The sequence below is a fragment of the Gekko japonicus genome, unplaced genomic scaffold (assembly GCF_001447785.1).
Source record: "Gekko japonicus isolate JY-2015 unplaced genomic scaffold, Gekko_japonicus_V1.1 scaffold513, whole genome shotgun sequence".
NCBI lineage: Eukaryota > Metazoa > Chordata > Lepidosauria > Squamata > Gekkonidae > Gekko > Gekko japonicus.
This window is the reverse complement of record NW_015171519.1, coordinates 471,547-487,238: the sequence shown is the minus strand read 5'-3', so window position 1 is coordinate 487,238 and position 15,692 is coordinate 471,547. Positions and strand designations below refer to the sequence as shown.

At 51.1% G+C, this 15,692-nt stretch overlaps 1 protein-coding gene across 1 annotated transcript in view; it reads right to left on the bottom strand.

The window, feature by feature from the left end:
- Nucleotides 1–4,537: 4,537 nt before the first annotated feature.
- Nucleotides 4,538–15,692, bottom strand: part of MSS51 (MSS51 mitochondrial translational activator) — a 28,096-nt gene continuing 16,941 nt past the window's right edge. Inside the window, exons 6-7 of the mRNA XM_015419407.1 lie at nt 6,663–6,756; nt 4,538–5,623 (exon numbers count right to left, since the gene is read on the bottom strand). Of these exons, the coding sequence (XP_015274893.1) occupies nt 5,404–5,623; nt 6,663–6,756 (314 nt within the window). The 3' untranslated portion in view covers nt 4,538–5,403. The remainder of the gene's footprint in view (nt 5,624–6,662; nt 6,757–15,692) is intronic.

The window sequence follows — 15,692 nt, the reverse complement described above, 5'->3', positions numbered from 1 at the left end:
ATGCCATCAGGAGGTCCACCAGCGGGGTCAGGATACCAGAAGCCCTCCCACTTACCCCCCCCCAGCCCCAAGAAGAGAGAGCACCACTGTCCCAGACATAAGAACATAAGAGAAGCCCTTTTGGATCAGGCTGGTGGCCCATCCAGTCCAACACTCTGTGACACCCAGGGGCCATGAGGAGGTCCACCAGCAGGGCCAGAACCCCAGAAGTACTCCCACTGTTGCCCACCAAGAAGAGAGAGCATCACTGCCTCAGACATGAGAACATAAGAGAAGCCATGTTGGATCAGGCCAATGGCCCATCCAGTCCAACACCCTGTGTCCCACAGTGGCCAAAACCCAGGGGCCCTTGGGAGGTCCACCAACGGGGCCAGAACTCCAGAAGGCCTCCCACCAGTGCATCACTGCCCCAGACATAAGAACATAAAGAGAAGCCATGTTGGATCAGGCCAATAGCCCATCCGGACCAACACCCTGTGTCACACAGTGGCCAAAACCCAGGTGCCGTCAGGAGGTCCACTAGCAGGGCCAGCAGCACCACACAAGAGTCTCTCCTTCCATATTTTTAATGGCAAGTTTCTAGATCTCCTGGTTGCCAAGAGAAGGTAGAAAGGATCCCAGGCAATGTTCCCTCTAAGTGGTAGAATCTTGTGAGCAGAAATTCTACTTTGTGAGCTACTGGCATTAAAGTTGTGAGCGAGCGAGCGATTTGGCTACTGCATAAATTAGTTTGCTCTGGAGCCATCCTTCATGAGCTAAGACAAAAATGTGTGAGCCGGAGGCTAAAAAACTGTGAGCTAGCTCACACTAACTCAGCTTAGAGGGAACACTGATCCCAGGCGGTGCCTGATGGTTCTTTGGAAGCCAGGACTCGGAGGGAGTCGATGGGGAGCAACGGCTCACGATTCTCGCATTGTGCCTTGGCACGCTTCCTGATCTTGCCACATAAATTCTGCAGTCGTCCTCAGTTTGTATAATCGGTTCCAGTCGCAGAACCAGGTGCAGAATGCAAGTTGCAGAGGGGCCCAAGCCAAATTGGATGCTGCTGTCGCCTCGCAGTGTCCCTTAGGTAGGGGAACCGGTAATGGGACAGATGCTCTTGGGAGCCACTGGGAGCTGCACTCGCAGCAGGGCATCCAATTCTGTGGGTTCCTAGTTTGAATCCCCAGTACCTCTTAACACCATTGATCAGTAGATTCCCCAAGTGCTGACTGGTGACATAACATGGTAGAATAACAAAAATGCACCGTGGAAAGCACAAAGTACTCAAGGTCAAATTGATCTGTGCTTTCCACAGTTTATTTTTGTCATTGTACCAAGTATCTCCCTGGTCCTGTTGTCTTTAGTGATGACGTAAGCTAGCCTGCAGCCTTCAAGGTGGGGGGTTCGAGTGATCCCCAAGAGCCTGAGGCCTTTGACTAAGATGTGTCTTAATCCGATCTTCTGGATCTGCCCCGTGTTTTGCCAGCGCCCCAAAGACTTTACCCCTTCCCCTAGTTCCTGTGTCTGACATCAGACACTTCAACTCCGCCCCCCCCAGGCGATAGCCAATGGACCGTCTTCTCCTCTGTGCCTTGGCAACAGGGGCCATCTTGCCACTGCCGTGGAGGAGGAGCCACTTCACTGGGGGTGGGAGGCATTTGCTGCCCTCAGGGTCCATCTCCGGAGGCCGGAGCACGTGCCCACCTAACACCAGCGTCCAGTTTGCCTTGTGGAAAACGGTGAGCGCAGTCCCCCAAGCGGGGAAAGGGGGCTGCTGGGCCGAGCCGCGGGTTCCCGCGATGTAAACCTTCTCAGTCTTAACGTGGTCTCTGACCGTCTTCGTACAAGCACAGTTTCCGATTTGCACTGTCTTATTGCACAAGGGCCTTCCTTCTCGGCTTCCCTCTGCGTAAATGTTGGCTCTTGGCTTCTTTTTGAGTTTAACCAGCTGCTACAACTTTGCGTCGTGATGCACAGAGATCGCCTCTAGAGGCTAAGGAGGCGAAGCAAAGACTGCTACATTGTAATGCACAGAAATCACCACTGGGGGGCAAGGAGGCGAAGCAAAGACATTGCGTTGTAATGTGCAGAAATCGCCACTAGGGGGCAAGGAGGCAAAGCAAAGATTGCTACACTTGGTGTTGTAATGGACAGAAATCACCAATAGAGACAAGGAGGCTAAGGAAAGACTGCTACACTTTGCATTGTAATGCACAGAAATCACCTCTAGAGGCAAGCGAGCTAAGGAAAGACTGCTACAATTTGCGTTGTAATGCACAGAAATCACCTCTAGAGGCAAGCGAGCTAAGGAAAGACTGCTACAATTTGCGTTGTAATGCACAGAAATCACCTCTAGAGGCAAGCGAGCTAAGGAAAGACTGCTACAATTTGCGTTGTAATGCACAGAAATCGCCACTAGGGGCAAGGAGGCTAAGCAGAACTCTCAGAAGGACCATCACCAGAATATAGACCTTATGCTCCTGGGGAGCTATTGAGAACACATACTGTGGGAGGCTTAGCCCTCCTGTTCATGTCAAAAGAGTTTCAGTGACTGGCTGGAGTTCTAGCTCAGGAGGCAGATGGCAATGCAGAATCCTCCAGAGTGTTTGAACCAGCCCTCTATGGACTATCCAAAACCCTCAGGTCTGCAGACAGTATGGGGAGTGGAGTTTACTTTTGTTCCTGTCTGCCATCCCACGGTCAAGTTTTGGGTGGCAGAGAGGATGCGAAACCTGTACGTTTCTGAGCCTTTCTGGAAAATGGATTTTGGCTCACAAGGACAGTTTGGAACTGGTTCTTAACTGGCGTGTGTGCCATTTTGTGAGTCTCTGTGGAGAGGCTCCGCAGAGGGCCAGGGGGTGGCATGTGTACAGAGAAAAATCTTGTGTAAATAATCTGTGATCTGTTCAGCAGCGGTGCTGTATGTATGTATTAAAAGGACTGATAAAGGCAAGTTTCGTACGGAAAGCGTGTGTGTTATTGTGTGCTCACGGCAACGTTTTCAGACATCGGTGGTTGGTTCGCACCTTACCGGGGCTTAGAAAAAACGGGCAGGGGGAGAAAGTAATTGTGAGCCCCCGACAAGATGAAGTCAACAGTTACAGTCAATAAAAAGGAAACCTGGAGTTTGTGTTCCTTCACGACCTTCTAAGACCTAAAGCCCACTTTGTTAGATGCTTGTGGTGGGTCCTTGCTAGGCAGATATTGAAGAGCCACTACAGGCAATCTGACAGAAGGGGCTCTATCCCACAGAAGCGAATGGTGGAATAAAAACTTGAGAACAAAGTTTGAGTCCAGTGGCGCCTTTAGGACCAACGAAGTTTTATTCAAGGTATAAGCTTTCGTGTGCAATCACACTTCTTCAGATACAGTGAAAAGCCATATCTGAAGAAGGGTGCTTGCACACAAAAGCTTATACCTTGAATAAAACTTTGTTGGTCTTAAAGGTGCCACGGGACTCAAACTTTGTCCTGCTTCAGACCAACACGGTGACCCACTGGAACAAAAACTTGTTAGTCTTCGGGGTGCCACAAGGCTCTGGTTTATTTTTGCCAAGACCGACTGACACAGCTGCTACCTTAGAGGGAAAAATCATAAGAACGTGAGAAGAGCCCTGCTGGATCAGACCAGTGGTCCATCTAGTCCAGCATCTCACCCAGTGGCCAACCAGTTCCTCTGGACGGCCAACCACAGGGCAGAGAGGCCAAGCCTTACCCTGATGTTGCCTCCTCCTGGCTCTGGGATTCAGAGAATTAGTGCCTCTCAATGTAGAGGTTCCCCTCAGTCACCGTGGCTAGTAACCACTCATAGACTTATCCTCCTTGAAACTATCTAATATCCTTTTTAAGCTGTCTATTCCTGTGGCCATCATTACATCACCTGGCAACGAATTCCACATTTTAAACACTCTCCATGAAAAGGACTTTCTTTTTGTCTATCCTGAGCCTACTGCCCATCAGCTTCATTGGATGCCCTCGAGTTCTAGTATTCTGGCAGAGGGAGAAAAAGTTCTCTTTGGGTGATTTCCCACAAGCGCCGCTCCGCGCTCACTCCTCCCTTTTGCCCTGATGGTACGTGTCAATTTCACACAGGCTGCTGCTCGGCCGCATTTTGCCCCGCAGCTTCATGCGATTTTCCCCGCGTCTACTCAATCCTCAAAAAACAGGATTGAGTAATTGCACGAAATTGCACGAAGCTGCGGGGCAAAATGCGGTCGCGCAGCAGCCTGTGTGAAATTGACACGTACCATCGGGCCAAAGAGAAGAGTGAGCACGGAGCAGCGCTTGTGGGACATCACCCTTTGTCAACCGCGTCTACTCAATCCTCAAAAAACAGGATTGAGTAATTGCACGAAATTGCACGAAGCTGCGGGGCAAAATGCGGTCGCGCAGCAGCCTGTGTGAAATTGACACGTACCATCGGGCCAAAGAGAAGAGTGAGCACGGAGCAGCGCTTGTGGGAAATCACCCTTTGTCAACTCTCCACCCCAGGCATAATTTTATAAACCTCTATCATATCCCCCCCCTCCCCAGTTGTCTCTTCTCTACCCCAGACTCAGCCTTTCCTGGCAGTTTTGGGACAGAAAGATAATTTTTGTCACCCTGCCTGCAGGATCGCATAGACCAGGGGTCCCCCACGTGGTGCCACAAGCTCAAAAAGGGTGGTCTGATCTCTGGGGGAGAGGATACGTGAAAAGATGGACCCTGCTTTGTGGAAGAGCTGGTGGATCATACCTGAAGATCCCAGGATTAATCCTTGGTGTTTCCAGTTAAAAGGATCTGGGTGTCGAGGGTGAGGGCTGGTGAAGGTTCTCACTTGAGACTCTGAAGAACTGTTGCCTGTTGGAGTTGGAGGTGGTCTGGCTTGAAATAAGCAAGTATTAAGAAAGTGCAGGACATGCCCGGACTTTGACGATTATTCAGAACCAAGCAGGCATTTAATGTTTGTTTGTTTTTTTAAAGAAAACCCGTGTGCCATCCTTCCTGTGAAATGGCCCAAGAAGCGATCCACAATCTGAAAGTTAAAGAGCTCATCCAATTAGAACGCCTAATGAAACCCAATATTTATCAGCGTAAAGAAATGTGCAAGTGCAATCCAATCGACGGTGAACGAGAACCGGGTCAACTATATCGAGTACGAGCGAGGGAAGTAAAAGGCCGGATTAGAACGGGCTTCAGAGAGGGGTAACAAATCCAGGGGCCCCAGAATCAAGGGTTCGGGCTATTTTTACCCCGCTTGGCTTTTGAGATTTTGCCATGTGCTCCATCCTATCAGACTGAGGGTGATATCGGCTAACTAGCCTGATAGGTCAGAGCAAACGGGCCAAATTGAAACACCAGCCCTGTATGTGATAACCGTGATAAAATGAAGCTCCCAGCGGACCCGTCCTACCGGCTGCGTGTCTCGAAAGCGTCCCCGTTTCTAATCGTTCTCACCCTCGCCCCCTTCCGACTCTCCTTCGTCCGGAGAGCCGGACAATCCGCAGAACGTGAAATAGTGGGAGTTGCAGTAGACGGGAGGCTTGTTGGGGTTGGAATAGGCCTGCTCCGGTTTGAGGGAGGCGAAGGGGTTGGCTCCGCAGCCCGTGATCCGCATCTCCAGCTCCATCGAGATCTTCAGGGAATACTTGAGTTCTTGCTCGCTGTGGGGACAGGAAGGGAAAGGGGTCGCTTAGAGCTCTGCAGAACGTAAAACAACAAAGACTGCTCTCCCCGCAGTGTGAACCCGCCTGTTCTCTGAGATTACCTGAAGAGGTTTCGCTCCAGGGAACCCAAATTGTGCAAATAAATTTGGTGGGGGCCAGCGGCCACCCCGATCTCTGGAACTCCCACCTGGAATTAGGTTTACCTCATCACTGCAGGCCTTCTGCGCTCGGCTGAAGAAGTTTTAATTTGGGGAGGCTCTTTTCAGTTGAATTCTGGTCCTGCTCATAAATTACGTCACCTCAGTTTCCTTAAGCAAGCAGTTAAAACCTGTCTACTTCAGCGAGTGTTTGACCTTTCGTTGTTTTAAGAAGCCCCGTATTATATATCTTTATTTCTGCTGCTGCAAATTTTTTAGATTATTAGACGAGATGTATGTTTTTAATATGGTGTTTGGTTCGTTGTGCCGCTGTCTGCGTTGAAAACTTGTTGAAAACTGGGTGCGTTTTCCAAAGACATGAGGCGTGCAATTCGATTTCCTTCCAGGGGTCATTTCCTGCAGGAGCGCACAGGAGCGGAGCTCTGGCAGTAAAGAGCCCAGGGGGCGGGCACATGCAACAAGCCCCACCCCCTGCTTCCAGCAGCCCTCAGTCAGAGCAAGAAGCAGCCAGGTAAGTTGCAGAGCTCCCCCCACCCCACCCCACCCCCCCGGGGTCCAAAACAGTCCATTGGCACCTTTAAGACCAAGTTTTATTCAGGTCCAAACTCTCCCTCCTCTGCGAGAACAGATCTGCACGTCCCCCCCGCAAATAGCTAGCAATCCAAAACAGTCCAGTGGAGCCTGAGCGGTGGGTGTCGTCTTCTGACACACTTCCGGTGATGCCAGGGGGTGTGGCATATGCAAATGAGTTATGCTAATGAGTTATGCTAATGAGCGCCTGCACCTCTTTTCCTACGAAATGACCCCTGCCTTTTACAAAACTGAATTTCAGGCCAGTTGGGTGGAATCGACCAGCACGGAAAGGACAGTGGCTTTACCTGTAAACGGTGAAGACCGAGGGGATGTTGTAGTCTCTGAGGAGCAGCAAGGTCGGCAGCCAGTTCTCCATTAGATCAGGGTAGGCGTGGAAACCTGCAGTGAACGAAAACAGATAATGGCTCATCCCCCACTCCCCCGCAAAGGCCGAATTGGGTTCAACTTTGCCTTGGAATGGGAGTGTGAACGGCTTTGCGTTTGTGCTCGAGGAGTGACAGAAACTTGCAGATCGGAAGGTGTTAGGGGTGCCAGGGTCTACCTGGCCGGTGTGGGGGGGTTCCCGGGTCCTTTCCGGGATGTTCCGCCACGTATGTGAAGGGATGACATCCCTTGGAAGAGATGTCATCGCGTCACCGTGGGGGGCGATGCTCTAGTTTTTGGGCAAAACGCCACCGTTTTTTCCTTCAGAATCATAGAGGTCGCCCAAAAACTGGAGCGTCACCACACCCCCAACCCCCCGACGTTGGCAACGCAATTATGTCATTTCTGGGTGTTGTCATTGCATCAGGGGTGTCCACGGTGACGTCCCTATTTAGGGGTGGGGTTTGCCCCGCAGGCCAGGTGGCCGGTGGCAGATTCGGGCCCCTAAAAGTGGGGAAGCGGCGCCTGGGGGGGGGGAACCCTCGAAAGTCCCCCCCCCCCCGGAATTAAGCAGTGGAATTCGCTACTGGCGCATGTAGAGGTGGCCACTAGCACACAGATAACTTTAAAAGAGGAGAAGAAGAAGAAGAAGAGGAAGGAGAAGAGGAGGAGATTGGATTTATACCGCGCCCTTCACTACCCAAAGGTGTCTCAGAGCGGCTTACAAACTCCTTTCCCTCCCCCTCCCCACAACAGACACCCCGTGAGGCGGGTGGGGCTGAGAGAGCTCTTGACAGAAACTGCTCTTTTTCAAGAACAGCTCTTATCAGACCTACGGCTTGCCCAAGGTCATCCAGCAGGTGCAAGTGGAGGAGTGGGGAATCAAACCCGGTTCTCCCAGATTTAGAGTCTGCGCACTTAACCACTACACCAAGAGAGAGCTCTTTCAAGGACTGCTCTTTCAAGAACAGCTGTGCCAGAACTATGGCTTGCCCAAGGTCATCCAGCAGGTGCAAGTGGTGGAGTGGGGAATCAAACCCGGTTCTCCCAGATTAGAGTCCGCCCACTTAACCACGACACCAAACCAGTGGATTTAACTTCGGCAGGGCTTAGATCCATGAACTCCGGCTAGCCGTAATGAATAAGGGGAAACGGTCCCATCCAGAGGCAGACCTTCTAAGCCTCCGAAGGCTGGTACTAGGAAGCAACTGTAGGGAAGGCCTCTATGCCTTGTTTGTTGCCCCTCCAGAGGAACCGGTTGGCGACTGTTTGAAACAGGATGCTGGACTAGATGGACCCCTGGTCTTGCTCCACCAGCATACCTCTTATGTTCCAGTTAGATTTGCGGCTGGTATTTGTCTCCCTCCGTAGCCAGTGGCTTGAACATGAGAAACTTTATTAAAGTCAAATCAGGGGTCCTTCTCTCTCACCGTTTCCTCACGGGTAGCCAAGACCGTCTTTCCCGTGACTAGCTATCTGAAATCTTTGAAGTGGGAACCTTTCTCGTGGTTCAGCCACTGAATTTTCGTGACCCCTCCTTGGCAAACCACCATCCCAGCTCATTCTGTATTGTCTCTTCTAATGTTTTTCCCAAGGTTTTGGGCAGACATCTTTCATGTCACCGGCCACCTAATCCTTCAGCTGGCGATGCCGAGCATCGAGCCTGAAATCTTCTGGGCGCAAACACGTAATATCCTCTAGAAGCAGAGAAGACACTGAACGGAATGAAACGTTTCCTTCAAGAATCGGTGCTGTGGGAAACCGCCAAGCAGAAAGAACTAAATTGACATTAAAGGCCGCGTGAGCAAAGGGGCCTTCGCACAGCACTGGAAAGATACCAGGCGAGCCTCCAGGGGGAGCGCGTCCTGAAACTGAGGTGCCACCACGGAGAAGGCCATGCGCCTTGCTGCCCCTCCACCTCACATCTGCGAATGGAGGACGACTCGGAGCTGATGGTCTTATCGGGCTGGCAGGAGCAGGAGCAAGAAGACCAACGTTCCTTTTGGTACCCCAAGTCGTTCAGGGCTTTCAAAGTGAGATCCAGATTTCCCCCAGCTCCGCTCCCAAAATGCTTTAACCGGAGATGCCAGAGTACAAACTTGGAACTCCGCCACTTGAACAACTGTCCTTTTCCCTGTAGGGGGCAGTACCGCATACCCAGCTTAACCACTGCATGCGGTGTTTGCAGACCCTGGGAAGGACATTGGAACCTGTGTTTGCGCACGTGCCTCTCCAGAGAGCAGTAGCTCACCGTGACGGGGGGAAGCATTCGTTGGAGCATCCTTCATTCTTGCTGGGCACACAGTCCCAGCGGAAGGTTCCATGCCTTGGGCAGCCAAGGGATTTTCCATCCCTCTTCAAAAGCCCGAAGAAGCTCCTGTTGATTCCAGTAATAAATCACACCTCGGGCCATGAAGAGCTCGGAACATTTCCAGGAGAGAGAGAGAGAATGGTGTGTGTGGGGGGCCTCTCGTTTGCGCAGCTGTCGAAGAACGACACCAGACTTGCGCTCACGTCACCAGCTAGGAAAGCACGGCAGGCATGAGCGGTACTGTGCTCCGAGCGTTTTCGGGATAAAGGAGCAGGGCAGAGGGGAAAATTCTGTCCCCATTTGCAACATCCTCTGGCGTTTCGGATGCCGCAGATGGTTTGGCAAGGGACTTATGTGTGCACAAAGGCATGTCACTGTCCCGGCACCGATGCCAGCAGAACATCTCACTGGGGACAAGGGACGGGACACCTTGTAGCATCCGCCACTTGCAGGGCTACTGGGGGAAAGATACAGATCAACTTTGGAGGGTCGGCAGGGGAAATGGGGATTGCCAGGGGTCATTTACTGCAGGAGCGCACAGGAGCGGAGCTCCGGCAGTAAAGAGCCCAGGGGGCGGGCACATGCAACAAGGCCCGCCCTCTGCTCCCAGCAGCCCCTGGCTACAAGGAGCAAGAAGCAGCCAGGTAAGTTGCATAGCCCCCCCCCCCCAAAGTTAGCAATCCAAAACAGTCCAGTGGCACCTTTAAGGCCAAGGTTTTTTCAGGTACAAGCTCTCCCTCCTCTGTGAGGGCAGATCTGCACGTTTCCCCCCCACCCCCAACTAGCAATCCAAAAGAGTCCAGTGGAGCCTGAGCGGTGGGTGTTGCCTTCTGACACACTTCCAGTGATGCCAGGGGGCGTGGCATATTATTTATTTATTTATCTATCTATCAAATTTATACCCCGCCCTCCCCCAAGCTATGCTAATGAGCTCCTGCACCCCTTTTCCTACAAAATTACCCCTGGGGATTGCTAACAACGAATAGGGTCGCGGTGGCTCAGAGGTTAAGACGCTGAGCTGCAGACCGGAAAATCTGTAGTCCAGCACTTCGAGACCCGAGTGCCATGTGACAGAGTAAGCGACCGTCCTTGGTCCCAGCTCCTGCTAACCTAGCAGTTTGAAAGCGAGAAATTGCAAGTAGATAAATAGGTACCGCTTCGGTGGGAAGGGAACGGTGTTCTGTGCGCCACGGCGATTAGCCATGCTGGCCACACGACCACGGAAACATCTTCGGACAGTGCTGGCTCTTCGGCTTGGAAATGGAGACGAGCACCACACCCCTAGAGTCGGATTCGACTGGCTTTCGAGCAAGGGAAACGTCTACCTTTACCTTTAACAAGGAAAAGTGCTCTCTGTCCGTACGGCAAACATGCAACTCCTGCACATGATGGCACATGAGCGGGTTTCTAGCCGATTATGTGCGAAGCGAGCACCCAACGTTCGTTTGAAGACGGGCGTTTTAATGGTTCGCCACAGCTGTCCCACACTTAAACGGCTAGTTAGCAGTCCGTATGCTAAAGAACTGCTTAGCCCTGACAGTGCCTATCAACGTTTTAGTGCTCGGGCTAATTCCAGCCTCGATGCCCCCTGTCAGCACCAGACAGCTGAGAGGAAAAGGTGCGGCCTCTCTCAAGTTAGCGGGACAAAATTTGGTACTCGTCAGCAAACTTGGGATGTATGCGATACTACCACTGGAGACGGCGTACGGCGTTCGGCATTGCGAGAGCCAGAGGGTTCCCCCTATGCATAAATCTGTCTGCTAACTGACGTGAGGCAAAGTAAAGATTGTTTTCCACACCGTAAGGCCTAAGCCACAGGTCTTGCCTGCATCTTCCACCGTGTTGATCCTTGTAAAGTGTAGTTATGAAGCACACGTGAGGCTAGGTCATTGTGCTAGTTCAAGCGGCCCCAACATTTTTGAGTATGAGGGCATCTTTGGGATTCTGATATGGGGTGGTGGGCACAATCACAAAATGGCCGCCGTGGAAGGCAGGCCACAAAATGGCTACCATGGGAGGTGGAGGCAACCTCACAGACAGAGGAAGTCCACATGCAAGGGACAAGAGGAGTAGTTATTTTAAAAAATACACTGGGAAATAAGAGTGAGAGAGAGAATAAAACCAACACTTTAGAAGAAAAGAAGAAGAAGAGATTGGATTTATACCCTGCCATTCACTCAGAGCGACTTACAAACCCCTTCCCCTGCCCTGTGAGGTACCGTGTTTCCCCAAAAATAAGACACTATCTTATATTTATTTTTTTCTCAAGAAGACACACTAGGGCTTATACCACAAATGCATAGAAATCCTGCTAGGGCTTATATTTTGGGTAGGTCTTATTTTCGGGAAAACAGGGTAGGTGGGGCTGAGAGAGCTTTTCCGAGGACAGCTCGTGAGAGAACAGCTCTGAGAGAACTTGTGACTGACCCAAGGTCACGCCAGCAGCTGCACGTGGAGGAGTGGGGAATCAAACCCGGTTCTCCCAGATTAGAGTCCGCGCTCCTCACCACGACACCAAACTGTCATGGCAGCTGCCAATGAAACAGTGCTGTCATAATCTGCACAGCCAATCAGATCTCCAGATCGCCAATCAGAAGCCCCACCCACTTTCTAAAAACACTTGGTGCCATGGGCACCATATTGGGTATTTCTGTGCTACCTTTTCCCCTGCTGCCTCATCTGCATCACTGGCCGCCACTAGTGGGGGGGAGCAGGGGAAAAGTTTTTGATTCTAAGCTCGGTCCTTGAGTGTGGAAAGTAATAGTAATGGTGAGAGCACACTGGAGCTTAGTACTGGATACCATCTTTGGGGATACCTCAACTAAATCTCCCCTCCTCAGAGGCAAAGGCTCCAGGGAAAGAAAGTGTGTCATCTTCCAGCAGGTCTGATTCCTCATTGCTACTCTAATTTTAAGAAGCGTTGGCGCAAACAGAATGCTTTCGGCCAGTTTGGTGTAGTGCTTAGGAGCGCGGACTCTAATCTGGGAGAACCGGGTTTGATTCCCCACTCCTCCACGTGCAGCTGCTGGTGTGACCTTGGGTCAGTTACAAGTTCTGTCATGGCTGTTCTCTCAGGAGCAGTCCTTGAAAGAACTCTCTCAGCCCCACCTACCTCACAGGGTGCCTGGTGTGGGGAGGGGGAGGGAAAGGAGATTGTAAACCCCTCTGAGACTCCTTTGGGTAGTGAAGGGTGGGGTATAAATCCAATTATTATTATTCTTCCTCTTCTTCTTCTTCCCCAGAAAGAAGGAACAAATCTTGTTTTGCAAAAGAGTCCCTATAAAATATGAGGAGACCCAAAAACGTAGTTTCCCCCAATCTCTGGATCTAGCTAACAAACTATTGGCTGGGTCATCTCGTCTCTGGACAATAAAGATGATGAGGGCATTCCGTGGCTTCCATCGGCTTTGGCTACTTTGCTGTTCAAGTTTCATTGCTTCCCTGGAGGATAACTGTTGGCCTCACACGTTGGCGGAAAACTTTAGTGCCTCTGATCTTGACGCTGGGCAGCCACAATAAAAGGTTATTGAAGGGCTTTTCCTTTTCTGTCACCTGCCAAAAGTTTTTAGAACATGGGTGGGGCCTCTGGCCAGCGAAGCCGTTGGAGATTGACTGGTTGTACCCATTTTTAAAAACGTAGCTTTGGCAGCAGCTACTACCACAGCACAAGGATCTTCACTCTGTGACTGAAGGTAAGCTGCGGCAGCCATTTTGTGTCTGGCTTCGCCTCCTCCTGCGGCAGCCATTTTGTGTCTGGCTTCGCCTCCTCCTGCGGCAGCCATTTTGTGTCTGGCTTCGCCTCCTCCTGTGGCAGCCATTTTGTGTCTGGCTTCGCCTCCTCCCGCGGCAGCCATTTTGTGTCTGTGCCCACCGCGCTCTTTCAGAATTCCAAAGGGGCCGAAAGGCTCAAAATGGCTGGGGACTCCTGCCATAGACACAGACTTCCTTACGCCTCCGGGCTTCGAACCTTTTCCCTGTGGCAACACGGGGGACAAATCCTTTCCCTTGAAACTGAATCCAGACATTGTCTGTTCCCTGAAACGCAGAGCCATCCCTGGCTTTCATCCACCTTCAGAAGAGCCAAGGAGGAATTGCCTTTCGGTACGCAGGGATCAGTCTATGCTATTGTGTTCCCCATAGCGACCTACGGCTTCGCAAGTTGGAGCATGAAGAAGCAAAACAGGAGGAAAACCAACTTATTTGAGCTGTGGTGCAGGAGAAGGCTCCTGCGCATTCCTTGGACATCAGAGGTGACAAACAAGCAAGTATTGGAGCGCATAAAACAAGAAATGTTATTGGAAGGGGAAAAAATCATGAAACTGCGACTGACTTGTTTCGGCCATGTCATGTGGAAGAACTCACTAGAAGGAGCAATTATGCTTGGATTGGTTACTAGCAGCAAAAGGAAATCGGGCCGCCCAAGATCATGGTGGCTGGACACTGTAAACGTCGACACCAGCCTGAGCATGGAACGACTCAAAGAAACAGTACAAGATTGGAAAATGTAGAAAGAGCTGGCCCATAGAATCGCCAAGACTCGGACACGACTGAATGGCTCACAACAACAACACAGGGAATGCCAGTTCTGAAGTAACCACCTTCATCATAGGAAGATGCTTGGCTTGGGACATCCCATCATTTTGTGGAGCCTCCTGAAATTTGGGCCGCGGTCACACGGACCTCTTACCGTGCTAGTTTTCCCGCAGTTCTTCTATCCGCGACATTTTATATCGCTTGGAGGTGGTCAGACGGTCCCTCTGTCTTCCGCTTCACTTGCACGAAGTACTGATCACATAGCGTGCCAAAAACCTGTGCATGCGCTTGGGCATACATACAAACTAAGAAGACCAAAATAAAAGCTAGCGCCTGTTTGCACATACGCATAACTTAAACCGGAAACACAAAAAGGGGGGGAGGGTAGCGCGGTCACGGCGGATTGCTGTCTAGATGCCAAAACCGCAGATACAAAGCGCGAGATATCGGAAAACACCTGTTCCAACGGGTGTCAGAAAACGCGGATAAAAAGAGAAAAAACAACACCTCCAGTTTGCTGGCATCCCTCTTGGGCAGATAAAGCATAGTAGCTCGCTTTCTCGGCAGCCGTCCGACGCATTCCATTTTCAGTAGCTCAGAGACAGATTTAGTGATGGTCTTAAGAGCCCTTTTCCATAAACAGGATTTCTCAAGCTCTCTGGCCCTCTCGCCTGGCCCGCCAGGATCTTGCGGTTTGGGCCAAAGGACCTCGTGCGTCCGTCAACCATTCCCTCGAAGGGAGGAGGATGGGATGTCTGAAGGTGAGCCAGAATCTTTTCAGAGGGTGAGAACCAATGCCTCCCTGTAAGCTGCGGAGTCTTGTGAACAAAAATTCTACTTTGTGAGCTGCAGGCATTCAAATTGGGTGCGAGCGATTCGGCGACTGCATCAATCAGTTTTCTCTGGAGCCCGTCCTTCCTGAGCTACGACAAAAAATCTGTGAGCCGGAGGCTGAAAAACTGTGAGCTAGCTCACACTAACTCAGCTTAGAGGGAACACTGGTGAGAACACCGTTGTGGGGATGTCTTGCACCCCACAAGGGGCTGCTTGTGTGGTAACAATACAGAAGCATGAAGAGTTCCTTAAAATCGTGGCCTGGGGTGAAGCCCCCTTCTTTTCCAAATAGGGAGGAAGCTTGGTGAGTCATCGGGAAAGCAATTGTGTCTCTAAACATGTACAGAGCAATCTTCCCTCCCCTGGGGACCCTGGCTAGCACCATGAGATAAGGAGGTGAGACCTTCAGGTCAAGTGGAATGGCTGTGACTTCCAGGCACCCAGGAACTCAGAAACTGCTTAGTTAAGAACCTAAGAACCATGAAGGATCAGACCAATGGTCCATTCTGTAAAGCAACATGCTCCCACAGTGGCCAGCCGGATAACCTCAGAAGGCCTATAAGCAGAGAACAGATGCCAGAGTCTTCCCACAGTAACTGATATTCAGAGGTAGACTGTGCCTGAATGTGGAGGTTCCCTTTAGACATCATGTCTAATAACAATCTATGGATCTCCCTTTCCTGGATTTTTTAAAATCACCTTTTAAAGACTTCTGCTAAGGCAGTAGCTATCGCTACATCCGGTGGCCATTCCACAAGTCAGTTACACGTCATATGAAAAAGAAAAAACAACCTCCTTTGGTCTGTCCCAAAGCTTACAGCCCAGGGGGTACCACCTCCCCTTCCTAGGGGAGAGCTAGTTTGGTGCAATGGTTAAGAGCACAGACTCGAATTTGGGAGAACCGGGTTTGAGTCCCCACTCCTCCACATGCAGCTGCTTGGGTGACCTTGGGTCAGTCACAAGTTCTCTCAGAGCTGTTCTCTCATGAGCAGTCCTCGAAAGAGCTCTCTCAGCCCCCACCTACCTCACAGGGTGTCTATTGTGAGGAGAGGAAGAGAGAAGGTGATTGTAAGCTGCTCTGAGACTCTGAGTGAAGGGCAGGGTGTAAATCCAATCTCCTTCTCCTCCTCCTCCTCTTCTCCTCCTCCTCCTCCTCCTCTTCTTCTTCTCCTTCTCTTCTTCCTCCTCCTCCTCTCCTCCTCCTCCTCTTCTTCATTTTCTTCCTCCTCCTCCTCTTCTTCCTTTTATTCTCTTCTTCTTCTCTTCTTATTCT